Source organism: Schistocerca americana, chromosome 6 (genome assembly GCF_021461395.2).
Source record: "Schistocerca americana isolate TAMUIC-IGC-003095 chromosome 6, iqSchAmer2.1, whole genome shotgun sequence".
In the NCBI taxonomy this organism is placed as follows: Eukaryota; Metazoa; Arthropoda; class Insecta; order Orthoptera; family Acrididae; genus Schistocerca; species Schistocerca americana.
In genome coordinates, this window is record NC_060124.1 from 88,430,568 (window position 1) to 88,446,058 (window position 15,491).

Sequence of the window (15,491 nt, forward strand, 5' to 3'; positions counted from 1 at the left end):
TACCAGTTCACTTTTGTTAGTCAGTATGGATCCCAGGTACTCAAATTATAAACATTGTTCAAAGGTGTGCCTGTCAATGATGGAAGGAAGGAGAGCTTGATAGCATGATACAATAATATATTTTGTTTCATCATCTTTCATCACCTCCCCACTTTTCTTCACATTGTGGAGAAATCGGGAAGTATCAGCACATACTTGCTCTAGATTGTCGCCAATGAATCACACCACCATCAACAAATGCCAGGATTGTGTCTGCTCACATCATCTCCATTCCTGTGATCTGAGAAGTGGCACAGGTTGCTTTTTCCAAAGCCAAGTTGAATAGTATGGGTGCCATTGAATCTGCTTTTGTCAGTCCATTTTCAATACTGAATGGTGGCAATAGTTGGTTGTCGAAGCATGCTTGACAAGTTGATTGATAGATGTTTGTTGCTGACGTCTCCAGTCCAAAGACTGATTTGATGCAGCTCCCCATGCTACTCTATCCTGTGCAAGGTCTTCATCTCCGAATAACTTCTGCAACCTACTTCCTTCTGAATCAACTTATTGTATTTATTTCTTGGTCCGCCTCTATAATTTTACTTTCCACACTTCCCTCCAATACCAAGTTGGTGATCTCTTGGTGTCTCAGAATGTGTCCTATCAACTGATCCCTTCTTCTGGTCTGGTTGCACCACAAATTTTTCTCCCCTATTGTATTCAATACCTCCTCATTAGCTAAATGCTCTACCCATCTAATCTTCAGCATTCTTCAGTAGTACCACATTTCAAAAGCTTCTATTACCTTCTTTTCTAAACTGTTCATCGCCCGCATTTTGTTTCCATATGTGGCTCCACTCTATACAAATTCTTTCAGAAAAGACTTCCTAACACTGAAAGCTGTATTCGCCATTAAAAAATTTCTCTTCTTCAGAAATGCTTTTCTTGCAGTTGCCAGTCTACATTTTATATCCTCTGTATTTTGGCCATTGTCCATTATTTTGCGAACCAATATCAAAACTCATCTAATACTTTTAAGTGTCTATTTTCTTAATCTAATTCCCTCAGCTTCATCTGATTTAAGTTGACTGCATTCCATTATCCTTGTTTTGCTGCTGTTATGTTAATCTTATAAGCATCTTTCAAGACACTGTCCATTCCATTTGAATGCTGTTCCAAGTCTGAACTCTAATTATTCTCCAAATTTTTCTTTGGATTTCTTCACTGCTTGCTCACTGTCCAGACTGAATAACGATAGGGATTGGCTAAAATCCTGTCTCACTTCCTTCTCAATCACTGCTTCCTTTTCATGCCACTCAACTCTTATAACTGCTGTCTGGTTTCTGTATAAGCTGTAAATAGTCTTTTACTCCCTGTATTTTACCCTTGATACCTACAGAATTGCAAAAAGAATATATGTTCCAGTGAACATTGTCAGAAGCTTTCTCTAAGTCTACAAATGTTATAAATGTGGGCTTGCCTTTCCTTAACCTATGTTTTAAAATAAGTGTAGTGTCAGTATCACTTTGTGAGCACCTGCATTTCTCTGTATTCCAAACTGATCTTCCCCAAGGTCAGGTTCCACTATTTTTTCCATTCTTTTGTAAACAATTCGTATTAGTATGTTGCAACTGAGACATATTAAACTGATAGTTTGTTAATATTCACACTTGTCAGTGCCAGCTTTCTTTGATAGTAGCAAGCTGCAATTATTTGGGTGTATTTCGATGGGATGTTAAATTCCTCCAGCATGGAGTGGCCAATGTTGTCATAAGCTTGTTGAAATTCAATGAAGGTGAGATGTAATTCTCATTCAAACTAGTAAAATTTTTCTGTTGGCTGGCTCGAGGTAAATATGTGATGAAGAGTCGACCATCCAGGGACAAGGCTACATTGGAGGGGCCTACATTTCCTTCAACCAGTGGTTTTGTGCTGTTTAGAAACAGCGTTGTGAAGACTTTGTAGACATTCAGATAATGAAATCCTTCGGTAGTATGATACTTATGTAGCATCATCCTTTTTGAAGATGAGACGTAAAGTCTAGTAGCACTTGACCAGTCGCATACTTTATAACAATGTAAGTTGTCAGTAGATACGCCTGGCAAATCTTGAGGCCTGGAAAAAGGAGTTTGAGGACTTTGATTTTTCATCTGCTGTCAACAGACTTTTATGATGTCCCTCTTTCTTCTTCCTTGTGAGCTGATCTGTGTTAAGCCTCGCCTTGTAATAAGCTGTCCTTCTATCTTCAGAAATTTTTTCTAGCCATTTTAGCCTCTTTGCTGATCTGGTCTCTAGTGATTCTTGAAATTCTTCTTCGAGCCAGGGTTTACTTCTGCACTTTGGATGGCAAAAAACCCCTACATTTGTTGTTGTAATGCATAATAAAACTGGAAACTGGGGGTACGTTGCTAAAAATGTCAGTCAAAGGTAAAGAAAAATTAGGAGAGACAGAATACACACAGATGCACAGCAAACTAAAACAAGGTAGCTATGAGTCACAGTGTATCTCCAAATATACAGAGCATATTTGCAAGCAAATGAATGAAACTACATGGTTCTAGAGGCCTTTCCAAGTCTAAAGCATGTATCATGTATGTATGCAGACTGAATCGATTAATGAAAATTTGTACTAAGGTCAGGATTTGAACCTGGATCTCCTGCTCACTAGGTAGATACTCAACCACTACACCACCCTCCTCAGTCACTATCCCAGGGTGGCGTAGTGGTTAGCACATCTGTCTAGTGAGCAGGAGACTCAGGTTCAAATCCCGGCCTTTGTACAAATTTTCATTTGTTGCTGCGGTCTGCATATATACGTCATAGATGTCTGAGACTTGAAAAGGTCTCTGGAACCATATACACTTCTGGAAATGGAAAAAAGAACACATTGACACCGGTGTGTCAGACCCACCATACTTGCTCCGGACACTGCGAGAGGGCTGTACAAGCAATGATCACACGCACGGCACAGCGGACACACCAGGAACCGCGGTGTTGGCCGTCGAATGGCGCTAGCTGCGCAGCATTTGTGCACCGCCGCCGTCAGTGTCAGCCAGTTTGCCGTGGCATACGGAGCTCCATCGCAGTCTTTAACACTGGTAGCATGCCACGACAGCGTGGACGTGAACCGTATGTGCAGTTGACGGACTTTGAGCGAGGGTGTATGGTGGGCATGCGGGAGGCCGGGTGGACGTACCGCCGAATTGCTCAACACGTGGGGCGTGAGGTCTCCACAGTACATCGATGTTATCGCCAGTGGTCGGCGGAAGGTGCACGTGCCCGTCGACCTGGGACCGGACCGCAGCGACGCACGGATGCACGCCAAGACCGTAGGATCCTACGCAGTGCCGTAGGGGACCGCACCGCCACTTCCCAGCAAATTAGGGACACTGTTGCTCCTGGGGTATCGGCGAGGACCATTCGCAACCGTCTCCATGAAGCTGGGCTACGGTCCCGCACACCGTTAGGCCGTCTTCCGCTCACGCCCCAACATCGTGCAGCCCGCCTCCAGTGGTGTCGCGACAGGCGTGAATAGAGGGACGAATGGAGACGTGTCGTCTTCAGCGATGAGAGTCGCTTCTGCCTTGGTGCCAATGATGGTCGTATGCGCGTTTGGCGCCGTGCAGGTGAGCGCCACAATCAGGACTGCATACGACCGAGGCACACAGGGCCAACACCCGGCATCATGGTGTGGGGAGCGATCTCCTACACTGGCCGTACACCACTGGTGATCGTCGAGGGGACACTGAATAGTGCACGGTACATCCAAACCGTCATCGAACCCATCGTTCTACCATTCCTAGACCGGCAAGGGAACTTGCTGTTCCAACAGGACAATGCACGTCCGCATGTATCCCGTGCCACCCAACGTGCTCTAGAAGGTGTAAGTCAACTACCCTGGCCAGCAAGATCTCCGGATCTGTCCCCCATTGAGCATGTTTGGGACTGGATGAAGCGTCGTCTCACGCGGTCTGCACGTCCAGCACGAACGCTGGTCCAACTGAGGCGCCAGGTGGAAATGGCATGGTAAGCCGTTCCACAGGACTACATCCAGCATCTCTACGATCGTCTCCATGGGAGAATAGCAGCCTGCATTGCTGCGAAAGGTGGATATACACTGTACTAGTGCCGACATTGTGCATGCTCTGTTGCCTTTGTCTATGTGCCTGCGGTTCTGTCAGTGTGATCATGTGATGTATCTGACCCCAGGAATGTGTCAATAAAGTTTCCCCTTCCTGGGACAATGAATTCACGGTGTTCTTATTTCAATTTCCAGGAGTGTAGTTTCATTTGATAAAGCACATATGCTTGGGTTTCAGGCAGGATGCCCCATTTTGTTTGTTGCTGAGATGCTATTTCAATACATTAAGAGAGGCTCTGCAATGCTGTTCAGGTTTAAGGGGAACACTAAGTGGGCTGATGTGAATGTGAATTTGGACTGAGGAGGGAGGTGTGCTGGGGTGATCCGTGTAGTTGTGCAAAGCCACTGTGCCAGGTGGCATAATGGTTAATGCATCTACCTAGAGAACAGGAGATGAATCCTGGCCTCGGTACAAATTTTCATTCATTGCTTCAGTCTGCATATTTGCAAAATGGAATTCTGGTGAAAAATTAATAAGAAAATTTAGGGAGGAGCCCATGACAAGTTAATGCTTCATGTTGATGCCTGAGGTTTGCTTTTATGATGTAATTTGTAGAGTACTGCTTTTGGTGGCAGGGCTCTGGGCTTGAATCACTGGCCACATAATTTTGCCACATAGTGGTAACAGAATAAAGTACTGTCCAATATCCTTGACATCCATTTGTTATAGAATTTTGAGGATAAATGTAAGAACGTATCTCACACATGATGATCACCTCCATACCAGCCAGCATGGATTCTGAAAACACATGTGAAATCCAACTCACACGTTTCTCACGTGACATCCTGAAAGCCATGTATCGAGGCAGTCAGGTAGCATTTGACTCAGTACAACACCTACGCTTATTATCAAATGTATGAATATATGGGGCATCATGCAAAATTTGTGACTGGATTGAGGATTCCTTGGTAAGAAGGTTGCAGCATGCTATCTTGGATGAAGAGTTGTTGACTGATGTGGACATAACTTCAGTTGTAGCCCAAGGAAACATGTTGGGACCCATGCTCACATTGTATATTAATGACGTTGCAGGCAGTATTAAGACAAATGTCTGATTGTAACAATTTGTAGAGATGTGAAATCACATACGCTTAGTCGTAGGTAAATTAGGTGGCACAGTTCAGTTTGTTGGCAGAATATCAAAGAAATGCAATCAGCTGACAAAGGAGATTGCTTACAAAACATGCATGCAACATGTCTTGGAATATTGCTCACTTGTGGGACTAACGGAAGTTATTGAGTGTATACAGAGAAGGGCATCACAAATGGTTACAGATATGATTGACCCAGGGGAGAAAGAGAACTAAAACTGAACAGGCAGACATTCGAAGATACAGTGGATGTATGCTATTCCAAGAAAGCCTTTTTACAGACTTTCGAGGATTGGCTTCAAAGGCTGAATCTAGAAATAGAGTGTGAGTCAAAAATCACAGTACACCTTGTTATGTCAAAAACCCTGCAGAATTGGAGAAATCTGAATATTACAGTAAGGTATGACTGAGGTGGTGTATCTTTTATGGTATGTACCAAAGATGGGTACCATCTTGAAATTGGCCATCCTCAATCTAAGTCTTTTTTTATGAAAGAGCAGCCATGTGATGTATCAAACAACATCAGCATTTTCTGACAAGTTCATTACCTGTAAAAACGTGCGAAGTAGCTGTTATGGTTCAAAAGTTATAACTCCTTTTTTGTTACTGCTAACTGAAGACAGCTTTGACCAAGGATGCGAGAATTGACATCATTTTGGTGGTTGGAGAATGGAATTTCCGTGTCAAAACAGCAGATTTTAACAACTGGCATCCTGAAACACCTCCAGTTTCACAAGACACTGTCAGGTGCTTCATTTCCAAATACCGAGAAACTGGGACTGTGGCTGACAAGGCATGTAGTAGCCATCCGAAAAGTGCTACTGATGAGGCGACTTCAATAATGGTTTTGTCATTCCACACTGCAGCACACAACATTTGTCAGCAGAAAGTGGAATCAGCCAGTCATTGATTTTATACATGCTTGTCAGTGGCATCTGTTCAAGATTCAGCTACTACAGCACCTAGCAGAGGATGGCTCAGACAGACATGCAGTTTTGCATTTGGACCTTAGAGCAAGTTCAACAAGATCCCTCTTTTGCACAAAGCATTTTGTTCCGCGATGAGGCAAACTTTTTTTGTCAGTGGTAATGTCATCCATCACAACCACAGATACTGGAGTTGCCAGACACTGGATGGAACCTTCCAAGGTAGTTGGTGATGTAAAAGTAATGGCGTGGTCTGGAACTGGGGTACCCATGTAATTGGACTCATTTTCATTGACCAGAACCTAAATGCTCAACACTACCTGGAAATGCTGCAAGAAGTGGTGTTTCTCTTAGTTCTGACCAAAGATGGCATATTTCCACTTACTTTCAATAGGATGGAGCTCCACCACACTACGGAGCAGTATTCGTCAGTAGTTAAGATGGTCAATTTCCTAGTCATTGGATTGCCCAACGTGGTTTCGTGTAATTGCCACCCAGATCATCTGACCTCATACCACATGACTTTCATCTGTGGGATCATTTAAAGCATCTCATATATGCAGAAAAAAATAATAAACACCCATCAAGCAACGCATTGAAGAAGTGCAAGAGGGACACCATATTGAACACATTAAATGACTGTGCTTTATCGAGAACAGTCTAGCCTGTAATTCTAACCAAAATGTGTTTTAACTTCTGAACCATAACTGCTACTTCAAATCTATTTACAAGAATGAACATTTGAGAAAATGCTGATGTTATTTGATACATCACATGATCCCCTTCCCATTTAAGATAACTGACTTAGACTCCAGATGCCGAATTTCAAGATGGCACCTATGTTCGGTTCATACCACAAAAGATAGACCACCTCAGCCATACCTTACCGGAATTTTCAGGTTTCCCCATTCCTGCAGGGTTTTTGACATAACAGGTGACTCTCCCTGTATACTGCGGCCCCATACATGGTACTCCCACAGGGATCATGATGACAAGATTAGACTAATTACAGCACACACAGACGTGTTTATACAGTCATTCTTCCAGTGCTCCATGCATGAATGGAACAGGAAGATTAACTGTGCCATGCGTTTCACAGTGGTTTTTATTTTCAATTTTTTTCCTTTTGAGAACAGAAATTGTAATACTCAAAATCCATCGCCAATACCATGAATAATTTTAATATTTACCATCTACATGACTTAACTTAAAAGTCCAATTTAGACTGTGTGTCTTTTTTTCCCAAAATTTAGTTTCAATTCTCATGTACTTCCAAGCTCCTTGTTTTGTCTAAATAGCAAGCCCACCACCTGAGGATGCTAAAGTAAATATAATTACATTGTCACCAGTGAGCTTGATCTTGTACTATAGTACAAAATTTAGATAGGTGTACCTGTATTTGTTGCCATGTACAACAATTAAATTGGGGAAGTAATTTATTCTTAGGCTTTTCTTAAACATGGCTGCGAAAGCTTTTGCTGTAGAATTTTGTACAAATGAAAAATTTATCGACCAGTACTACCTTCAGGAGGCAAAATTCTTAGTACTGCCATATGCTTACTGCTTAGTATTCATATTGAAGTATTAGAAACTATTTTAGCTTTTGGCACTATCAGTTCCTTCCTCATGGAGGAAAGGGGGTAGGTTTGGTAAATTTAGAAAGGAAGTGGTAGGTCAATCTGATCACAGGACAAGGGGGACAAGAATAAAGTGGGAGCCATCAGAGAGAGTAGGAGGTCAACAATAGTATATTGGCAAGATTGTGCTGACCTTGAGGCAGCTAAGAGAGGCCACTCATATACTGTATAAATCCGGAATAAATACATATACTGAAGTACAGTTTTTGATAAATTATAGTAGTGTACAGATGGGCACAAAAAAAATTTAGTTATCTATTTTCAAATTGTTTACAAAACAACCTTATCCCTTCAAAATACTCTCCATTACAACTAATACATTTGCCCCATTGGTGCTTCCACAGTTCGAAACATTTATTGTAGTCTTCTTTAGAAATGGCTGACAGCTCCTCCTTCATTTTTTCTTGATTTCTTCAATGTTGTCAAATTTGTGTCCCTTCATGCCTCTTTTCATGTGTGAAAATAAGAAAAAAACGCATGAAGCCAGGTCAGCTAAGTAAGGTGTGTGGAGCAGTGGAACCATGCCATTTTTAGCAAAAAACTGTCTAACAGAGATGGCTGTGTGTGCAGCTGTGTTGTCTTGGTGGAAGAACCAGTCTCCTGTCTGCCACAAATCAGGATTGAACTGAGCTCCAAGATAACCCACTAATCTCTGGCAGTTGATCAAATGTCTGATTTTTTCAGAATTTTTGTCAATATGGGCAGCTGATGGACATCAGTTGACATTTTGCCATTTTTAAATCAAGCAAACGACTCGTCCACTTGAGTTTTCCACATAGTGTCATATTGGTAAGCTGTTTTCAACATTAAAACAGTTTCAGCAACATTTTTACCAAAAAAAAAAAAAATTTCACAGCTGCGTATTGTTGACTTAAACTTGCCGTCATAAAAAACGAAACAAGAACAAAGTAATGCTAGTAAAAACAGTCACTGCAGTGGAAGAGAACAAGCCAGGTCGACAACACAGGCAGCACTGAACTGGAAATGAGTTGTGCTATACACACCTAGTAGCAAATTGTGTACTACACAAGCTCTGCCCACGACAATGTTATTCCAGTTTCTTTTGGGTACGCTTCGTAACTAATTTTCTGTCACATTCAAGTACTTTTTATGTTTATAGTTGCCAAATTATGATACTGACTTTTTTAAAGGAAACTACATACTTTTTTCAGTGTCAATGGAAAGAGCCTCTGAAGGTAGCTTAAGCAATGTAACAAATGTGGAACTTGATCAAATAGCAATGAGATAACAGTGATGCAACCCATTGGCCTGCCTTCAGGAGAAGAGGTTCCATAGCCATCCATTTCCCCAGATGCAAGCAAATATGTAAGTGAGGTACAGTTTGTGTTTTTGTAATAATTATTGTCATGTTTGAGCATATATTGTCATATATGCTCAAAGTGTTGACTCAGGGCACTGACACACACTATAAACTGATTCTGGCCAAAAAATATTGCATGTTGATTTCATATGGACATATTGCAACACAGTCCATGTTATATGACATGTCGTCAGGAACTGTCATTCTTTTCTTGCAGTCCTCTTGTTTCAATTTTCCCCACATATAAAAGTCCAGAGGTGTGGGAGAATGAAGACAATTTTCTGTTTCCTGAATGACATCCATCATGTTGGTACCACAAGGTTGTCTTATGTCTTCCAATAACTGCAACCTTACATCTATTAAGAACTATAAGTAGGTGCCTTTGACTATTTAGAGTTCCATTAGTAAAACTGCAACCAATGATCTGATTCTCGAAAAGCTCACACCTTGCATTGGCAGTCTGAGGGCATGGTTAATTCATTTCTGTTGACCAGAGTGGATTTTCATCTAATCAGTAAAACATATAGTGAAGATTGATTTCCCAATGGTGCAGTTTTTGTATACACTGTTTGGAAAACTGAGACCGATTTTGAAACTCATTGCGAAGAAATTTTTGATGGAGCAAAGTGTGGAAAGCATGAATACATTGGAATGTAGTATCCATAGTACTCTCTTTGGCCTGATACCTGCACATTCAAGCTGCCTCTTAGTGACTTGTGGATTGTGTGTTACCACTGCTAAAATGTTGGTTTCATTTCCCTCAATTACTTTTCTTTTTCATTAGCGTATTTTATTCCTTACATTTTGAATTTTTGAAACATTTTTATTATGTTTGAAAAGATAACTTGTGAGGACTTACCACTATCAATATACCTTTCAGCGTACAACACACCACTATTCTAAGAGTTTGGTGACATTCACCACAAATGAAGACCATATCCACTTTTTTGACTATTTATACTACACCAGTGAGAGCTCAAACCAATGGGCTTCACATGCACAGTACACACATAAACAGTACTTGAGTTACATGTTTACTTGCATTTGCTACATTAGAGAAAATGTTTATGGCAGCTCTTGACTCACTTGATGGCAGGACTGTGGTTTGTGGCACTGTTATCAAGTTCCATACTTGTTATTTCATTGAAGTCCTATTCAAAGGCCCTTTTAAAAATATTGCCCAGTCTGGATATACACTGCTGAAAAAAAAGAACAAAAAAAAAAATCCAGACCAAACAAAACACATGTTAGGTTCAAGGGAGCACAAACAGTCACTTCAATATACCGTACACAGCCTTCTGATGCCAATGCAAGTGTAAATTCTCACATCATGCAAACAACCATAAATGTCCAGAATGAGATTTTCACTCTGCAGCGGAGTGTGCGCTGATATGAAGTCATTAAGCGGCAGCTGGAATGTGCAGGAGAGCTTCTGTAAAGTTTGGAAGGTAGGAGACGAGATACTGGCAGAAGTAAAGCTGTGAGGACAGGGCGTGAGTCGTGCTTCGGTAGCTCAGATAGTAGAGCACTTGCCTGCGAAAGGCAAAGGTCCCGAGTTCGAGTCTCGGTCGGGCACACAGTTTTAATCTGCCAGGAAGTTTCCATCATAAAGGTGCTGAATGGCATCCTGTGATAGACTGTCCCAATCACCATGCACCTTTTGTTGCAATTTGGCAATGATTCTTGCAGGCTCTGGAGAATGAGTAATTTCCAGTTTCATCATGTTCCACACTGGCAAGAGATCTGGTGATCTGACTGGCCAGGGCAGTTGTACACCATGAAGAGCACACTGTGTCAGAGCAGCCACATGTGGACATGGATTGTTCTGCTGAAAAAGCACATCACTTTGTTGTAAAAATTGCAGTAGCACAGAAGTAACAACCTGTGCAATTAGAGGGCTCTGGATACTTTACCTTGCAGAAACATCACATGTGACCATGAGGTGTAACTTACGGTCCCCCACGCCATGATTCCTGGGGTTGGACCTGTGTGGCATGACTGAGTGAACTCTGCCGGTCATCAGGTCTACACTGTACACATGTACATCCATCACTCTCATACAATTAGAATATACTCTCATCACTGAAGATAGCAAAATGCCTTTACACTCTCCAGTTGATACTTTGAGGGCACCAGAGCAGCTACGTTTGGCAGTTTCATGGTGTCAGTAGTAACCTGACGAAAGGAACACATGATCTTAACTGCAAGCGGACATTCCCAGTGTTCCTTAGTGACACATCAGGCTCAATATGGGCCTAGATTTCTTCCCTGCCACTGCTGTTATCGCAATGTGTTGATCTCAATATACATCTGTACTACGCAGATGTCTACGGATGTGAGAATGTTCCACAGGCCACTATTGAAAGCAGTGACGCAGCACCAATACATTGTGCACAACATGTGCAGCTACTTGTCGATACATCCGTCCAGCTTCCCACAGCCCAACAATGCAACTCTGTTCAAATGATTGAAGATGTTCCACAGGAGTATACATTCATCGCGGGGGCATGGTTGTACCCTAGAATGAATATTGCACACACTGTTCACCTCTAAACACAGCATAGCTACCACCTGCAGAGCCAAAACAGAGGGCATGCAAACAGACCTCCTCAGTGTCACCTGATCAGTAATGACTGTGACAAATAAATCAGTGATTCATACAGCGCCACTGAACACAGTCCTTGGGGATGCTGAATTTTTTTTTCTGGTAGCGTATTTGAGAGTGGGGGCTAGCTTAGCTGCCTTACCCCATGTGTGTGTGTGTGTGTGTGTGTGTGTGTGTGTGTAACACCAAAGTTCTGCCAATTCAGTAAGCAGTAAGAATAAGATAGCTAACGGCTGTAGATAACCAAACATTTTGCTGAGGATTCTTGAAAGATCTTGGAGTTCTTGCACTATTTTATCCAGTACATTTACACAATCATAATAAAAGCAGGATGAGTATTTCCCTGCAATCTTAGCTGTTTTTGTAGGATTGTGAATGAGGTTGATGCAAAAAAAAATTTAATCTGCTTCCGTCTGATCGAAGTAAGAAATCGTGACTCATTATTAATTCAAATAGAAAACTTCTTATTTAATCACTGCTTCTGCAAAGTATTTCATTATTTACACAGGAATTGAAGGTTCCTTTTGGCTGTATGGCAAGTATGAATACTCTCTGCAAAAGGCTCTATCTTAAAAAACAGACAGATAATTATTGTCCTATTATAAATGTCAGTGTCATCGTGCTGATTTTAAGTTATCAGTGGGAGATAACAGCATCTGTTTAATGTAAGTAAAGAAGCAGCAATTTCTTTTTCTAAGTAACAGATTTCTTATTGTAAAGTTAGCTAGAGTAAGCAGTAATAGTTTATAGGAATTTAATAACAATTAATCATCAGGCCAGTTTTTAACAGCTGATTAAATTTGTTAAGCTTAACTTATTCCGTATTCCTGAGGGTCGTCCTTCATTATGGTATCCATGCAAAGTGAATGAGAGTTAAATAAAATGAAAAAAAAGGACAACATCAAGAAAATAATATGCAAGATGGCTAGCAGAACTGACTACGTCTATACAAAAAGTTAATATATGACATTTGATGTAGAATCTCTGTTTTACCTTTCTCCTCTATTGACAGCATAGTGCATATTATACTGACATATAAGACTGAACAGTAGTTTGTATCATCTTATATATATTACTCAAATCATTTTATGGGCAAATCTGCCTTTGATGTGGTAGCCCATGACTTTGATATAGTGCAATAATATATGATAGAAGTTCTCAGATTACATGTTTTGCAGCTGGAACACCTTAAAGAAAATTAATCATACTGCAGGTAAAATGTTATAAGGAAAAGCATAGCTTCCGATTGATATGTTGTTTAATTTGAAAAGGTGAAAATAGCTTCTCTGGAAGTCCTGAGAATAAAAATAGACACACTACTGATGGATTAAGTGACCATACAGTTGCAATTTCTTCTTTCTTTGTTCATGTCTGTGACAGCTTTCAATCTGTAAGTAGAAATTATTTACCCTCATTTGATTGTGGACTAGTTTTTGAAATATTTTGTTTGCAGTTCATCTAATGATTCATCAAAGAATGTGCATTCACACATGGCACATGTATGTGTGTGTGAGAGAGATATTAATGTATCACCATAAATATGATGACATAAATAATTAACAAGAAACCTGTAGCTAGATGTATATTAGCTACAATACCGTGAATGTAAAGAGAACTTCTTAAGGCATTGTACCAAAATACAAGAAACATATAATTTTAGTAACACAGATAATTAATAAGTTATGAATTCTGGATACTAATATGCCACAGTTGTCTCAAGTTAAAGAGCAAAAAGTGACAAATGAGTATGTAGCAGTCTTTGAATCCTGCATCTTCCAAATTATTTCACAGAGTTTATTCAGTGACATTTCATGCCAAAACATAAGTAAGTATATTTATAGTTTTAAGCATCACTTCACTCCTTAACAGGTGTAATAGCAAACTTTGTCAAGAAAAAGTGTGATCTCTAGATGGTGCTGCCTCTAGTGGCTTGATCTAAAGTTACCCACTCTTTGATAGCTGTGGCTGCTCCCTCAGCTGTCAGTGTGAAGGTGTGCGTGGTTGTGCTTCAATCATAGTGACATGGGCTGTTTAAAGTGTTGTTTGGCCCTAGTATTTGTTGTGTTAGCATGTGTCTTTGCATCAAGTAAGTAATAAAAATATGTTATTTTTTCTTAAATGATAGTCTATAATTTCACAAACAAATTATGTTGTATGGTTGTACATAATAATATTTTTGAGCAATGTGCCTAGTCTATAATATACTGTACACAAATTGCAGAGAAGATTTGAAAATCAAATTGGCAACAGTTTTTGACCCAAATATTTTAGTGGAGTTAATTTAGCAACAGCTTTCATTTCTTTTTGCAGTACTTTTTAGCTCCATTAGTGCAAAGTAGTTCAGGATGCTCTCAACATAAATGTATTTGAGGACTTTTATAATGAACAATGAACCTTCCAGTCATAAAGTTTTCATCTACTTCAAAATACACAGAATAGGAAAGAAAGCTGGATAAGAGCAGTGTAGAGATAAGAAATACTTTTAAAACAAATTGTTAAAAGATTTTGTTTACTCAGTGATAAAGTTAGATTGATTCCTTCTTGTAAGAGATCAGAATAATAGATGTCATACTATTTGAAGAAAACGTATCAAAATATGAAAAAATCAAACAATGGAAAATTCAGGATGGAGTGTAACAATACTGAGAAGGAACGTTGCCACTCACCATATAGCAGAGATGCTGAGTTGCAGATAGGCACAATAAAACTCCAAAATACGAAAAAAATTAGATAGCTGTGTAGTTGTGTACAAGAGGACACTTACAGCTAACTAATAGTTGCAACACACCTTGCAACTGCCAACAGTCAGTAAAAAATGAAGATTGCCCTATTTTGTTGATAATATTTTTTCTTTCTTCATATTGCCCCTTGCGTTATTGTTCTGAAGTAATTGCTGAGGCAACCTGGATTTTCTCTCAAAAGCACTGTTGTATATGAAATTTAATTCAAACATTTTATTGTCATCAATACAGTAAACTTCTTTCTTCAAATCTATGGACTCTCCTGTCTATGTATTGTGTTGTTCAAATTTTGCAAGCAAGATTTCATATATGTGGTTACTTGCATTTTATTTTTTCTATTTCTAAGGAGAGAAATACCAAAGTAGTCTGTTGACTGAAGAAAATACTCAGATATCACTATATAAAACTACAACCTAACATATGGCATCAGATGCACATAAAAATAGGAAGTGAAAACCGTTAGTTCTTAGAACCAGAGGTTCTGGTAACAGAAGAAAGGATTTGGAGGAAAAGGGGTTGTGTAGGGATTAAGGAAGCAGTTTGGTCAGGAGTATGAGACAGTGAACTCATATTAAAACAGGATAGAAAGTCAAATGTCAGAGAGATGCCAGCAGTAAGTGGTATAAGGATGCAAGTGAAATTACAAATACATTTTGCTGAGTGTATGTCTCATAATGTCTGATAAGCATGGTTTTTTCTGTTCCACTTTGGTTGAGGTTGTGTTTAGCTCATCTATTTCCTTAAGCTTAGCATTTCAAAAATAACTCACACTTTGTCCAGAAGAAAAAATCATTCTGAACAGAATAGTGTCACATAACTTTAGAGCTAAGAATGTGTAAAAACGTATTTGCCTTAAAGGACTTTTACTTCAGTGTACAACTACTGAGCCATCAATGACATTTCCAGCAAATCTTTCAATGAATTAAAGAATGATCTCATGAATATGAAAATAGATACTCGAATAGCATCTACTTAACCATGTTATAAGAAGTGAATGGGAGTAAATAGAAAGAGAGTAGAAAACTTGAATTGAATTATGCTTTAAAATT

The 15,491-nt window shown here is 39.8% G+C and overlaps 1 protein-coding gene across 2 annotated transcripts in view; it reads left to right on the plus strand.

Annotated features, from left to right (window-relative positions):
* The first annotated feature begins 13,691 nt into the window (after window positions 1–13,691).
* The window catches only part of LOC124619472 (acetylcholine receptor subunit alpha-L1-like), a 179,802-nt gene continuing 178,002 nt past the window's right edge, over window positions 13,692–15,491 (plus strand). For both annotated transcript variants that reach the window (XM_047145876.1, XM_047145877.1), the window contains exon 1: window positions 13,692–13,787. In XM_047145876.1, coding sequence (XP_047001832.1) covers window positions 13,724–13,787 — 64 coding nt within the window. In that variant the 5' untranslated portion in view covers window positions 13,692–13,723. The remainder of the gene's footprint in view (window positions 13,788–15,491) is intronic.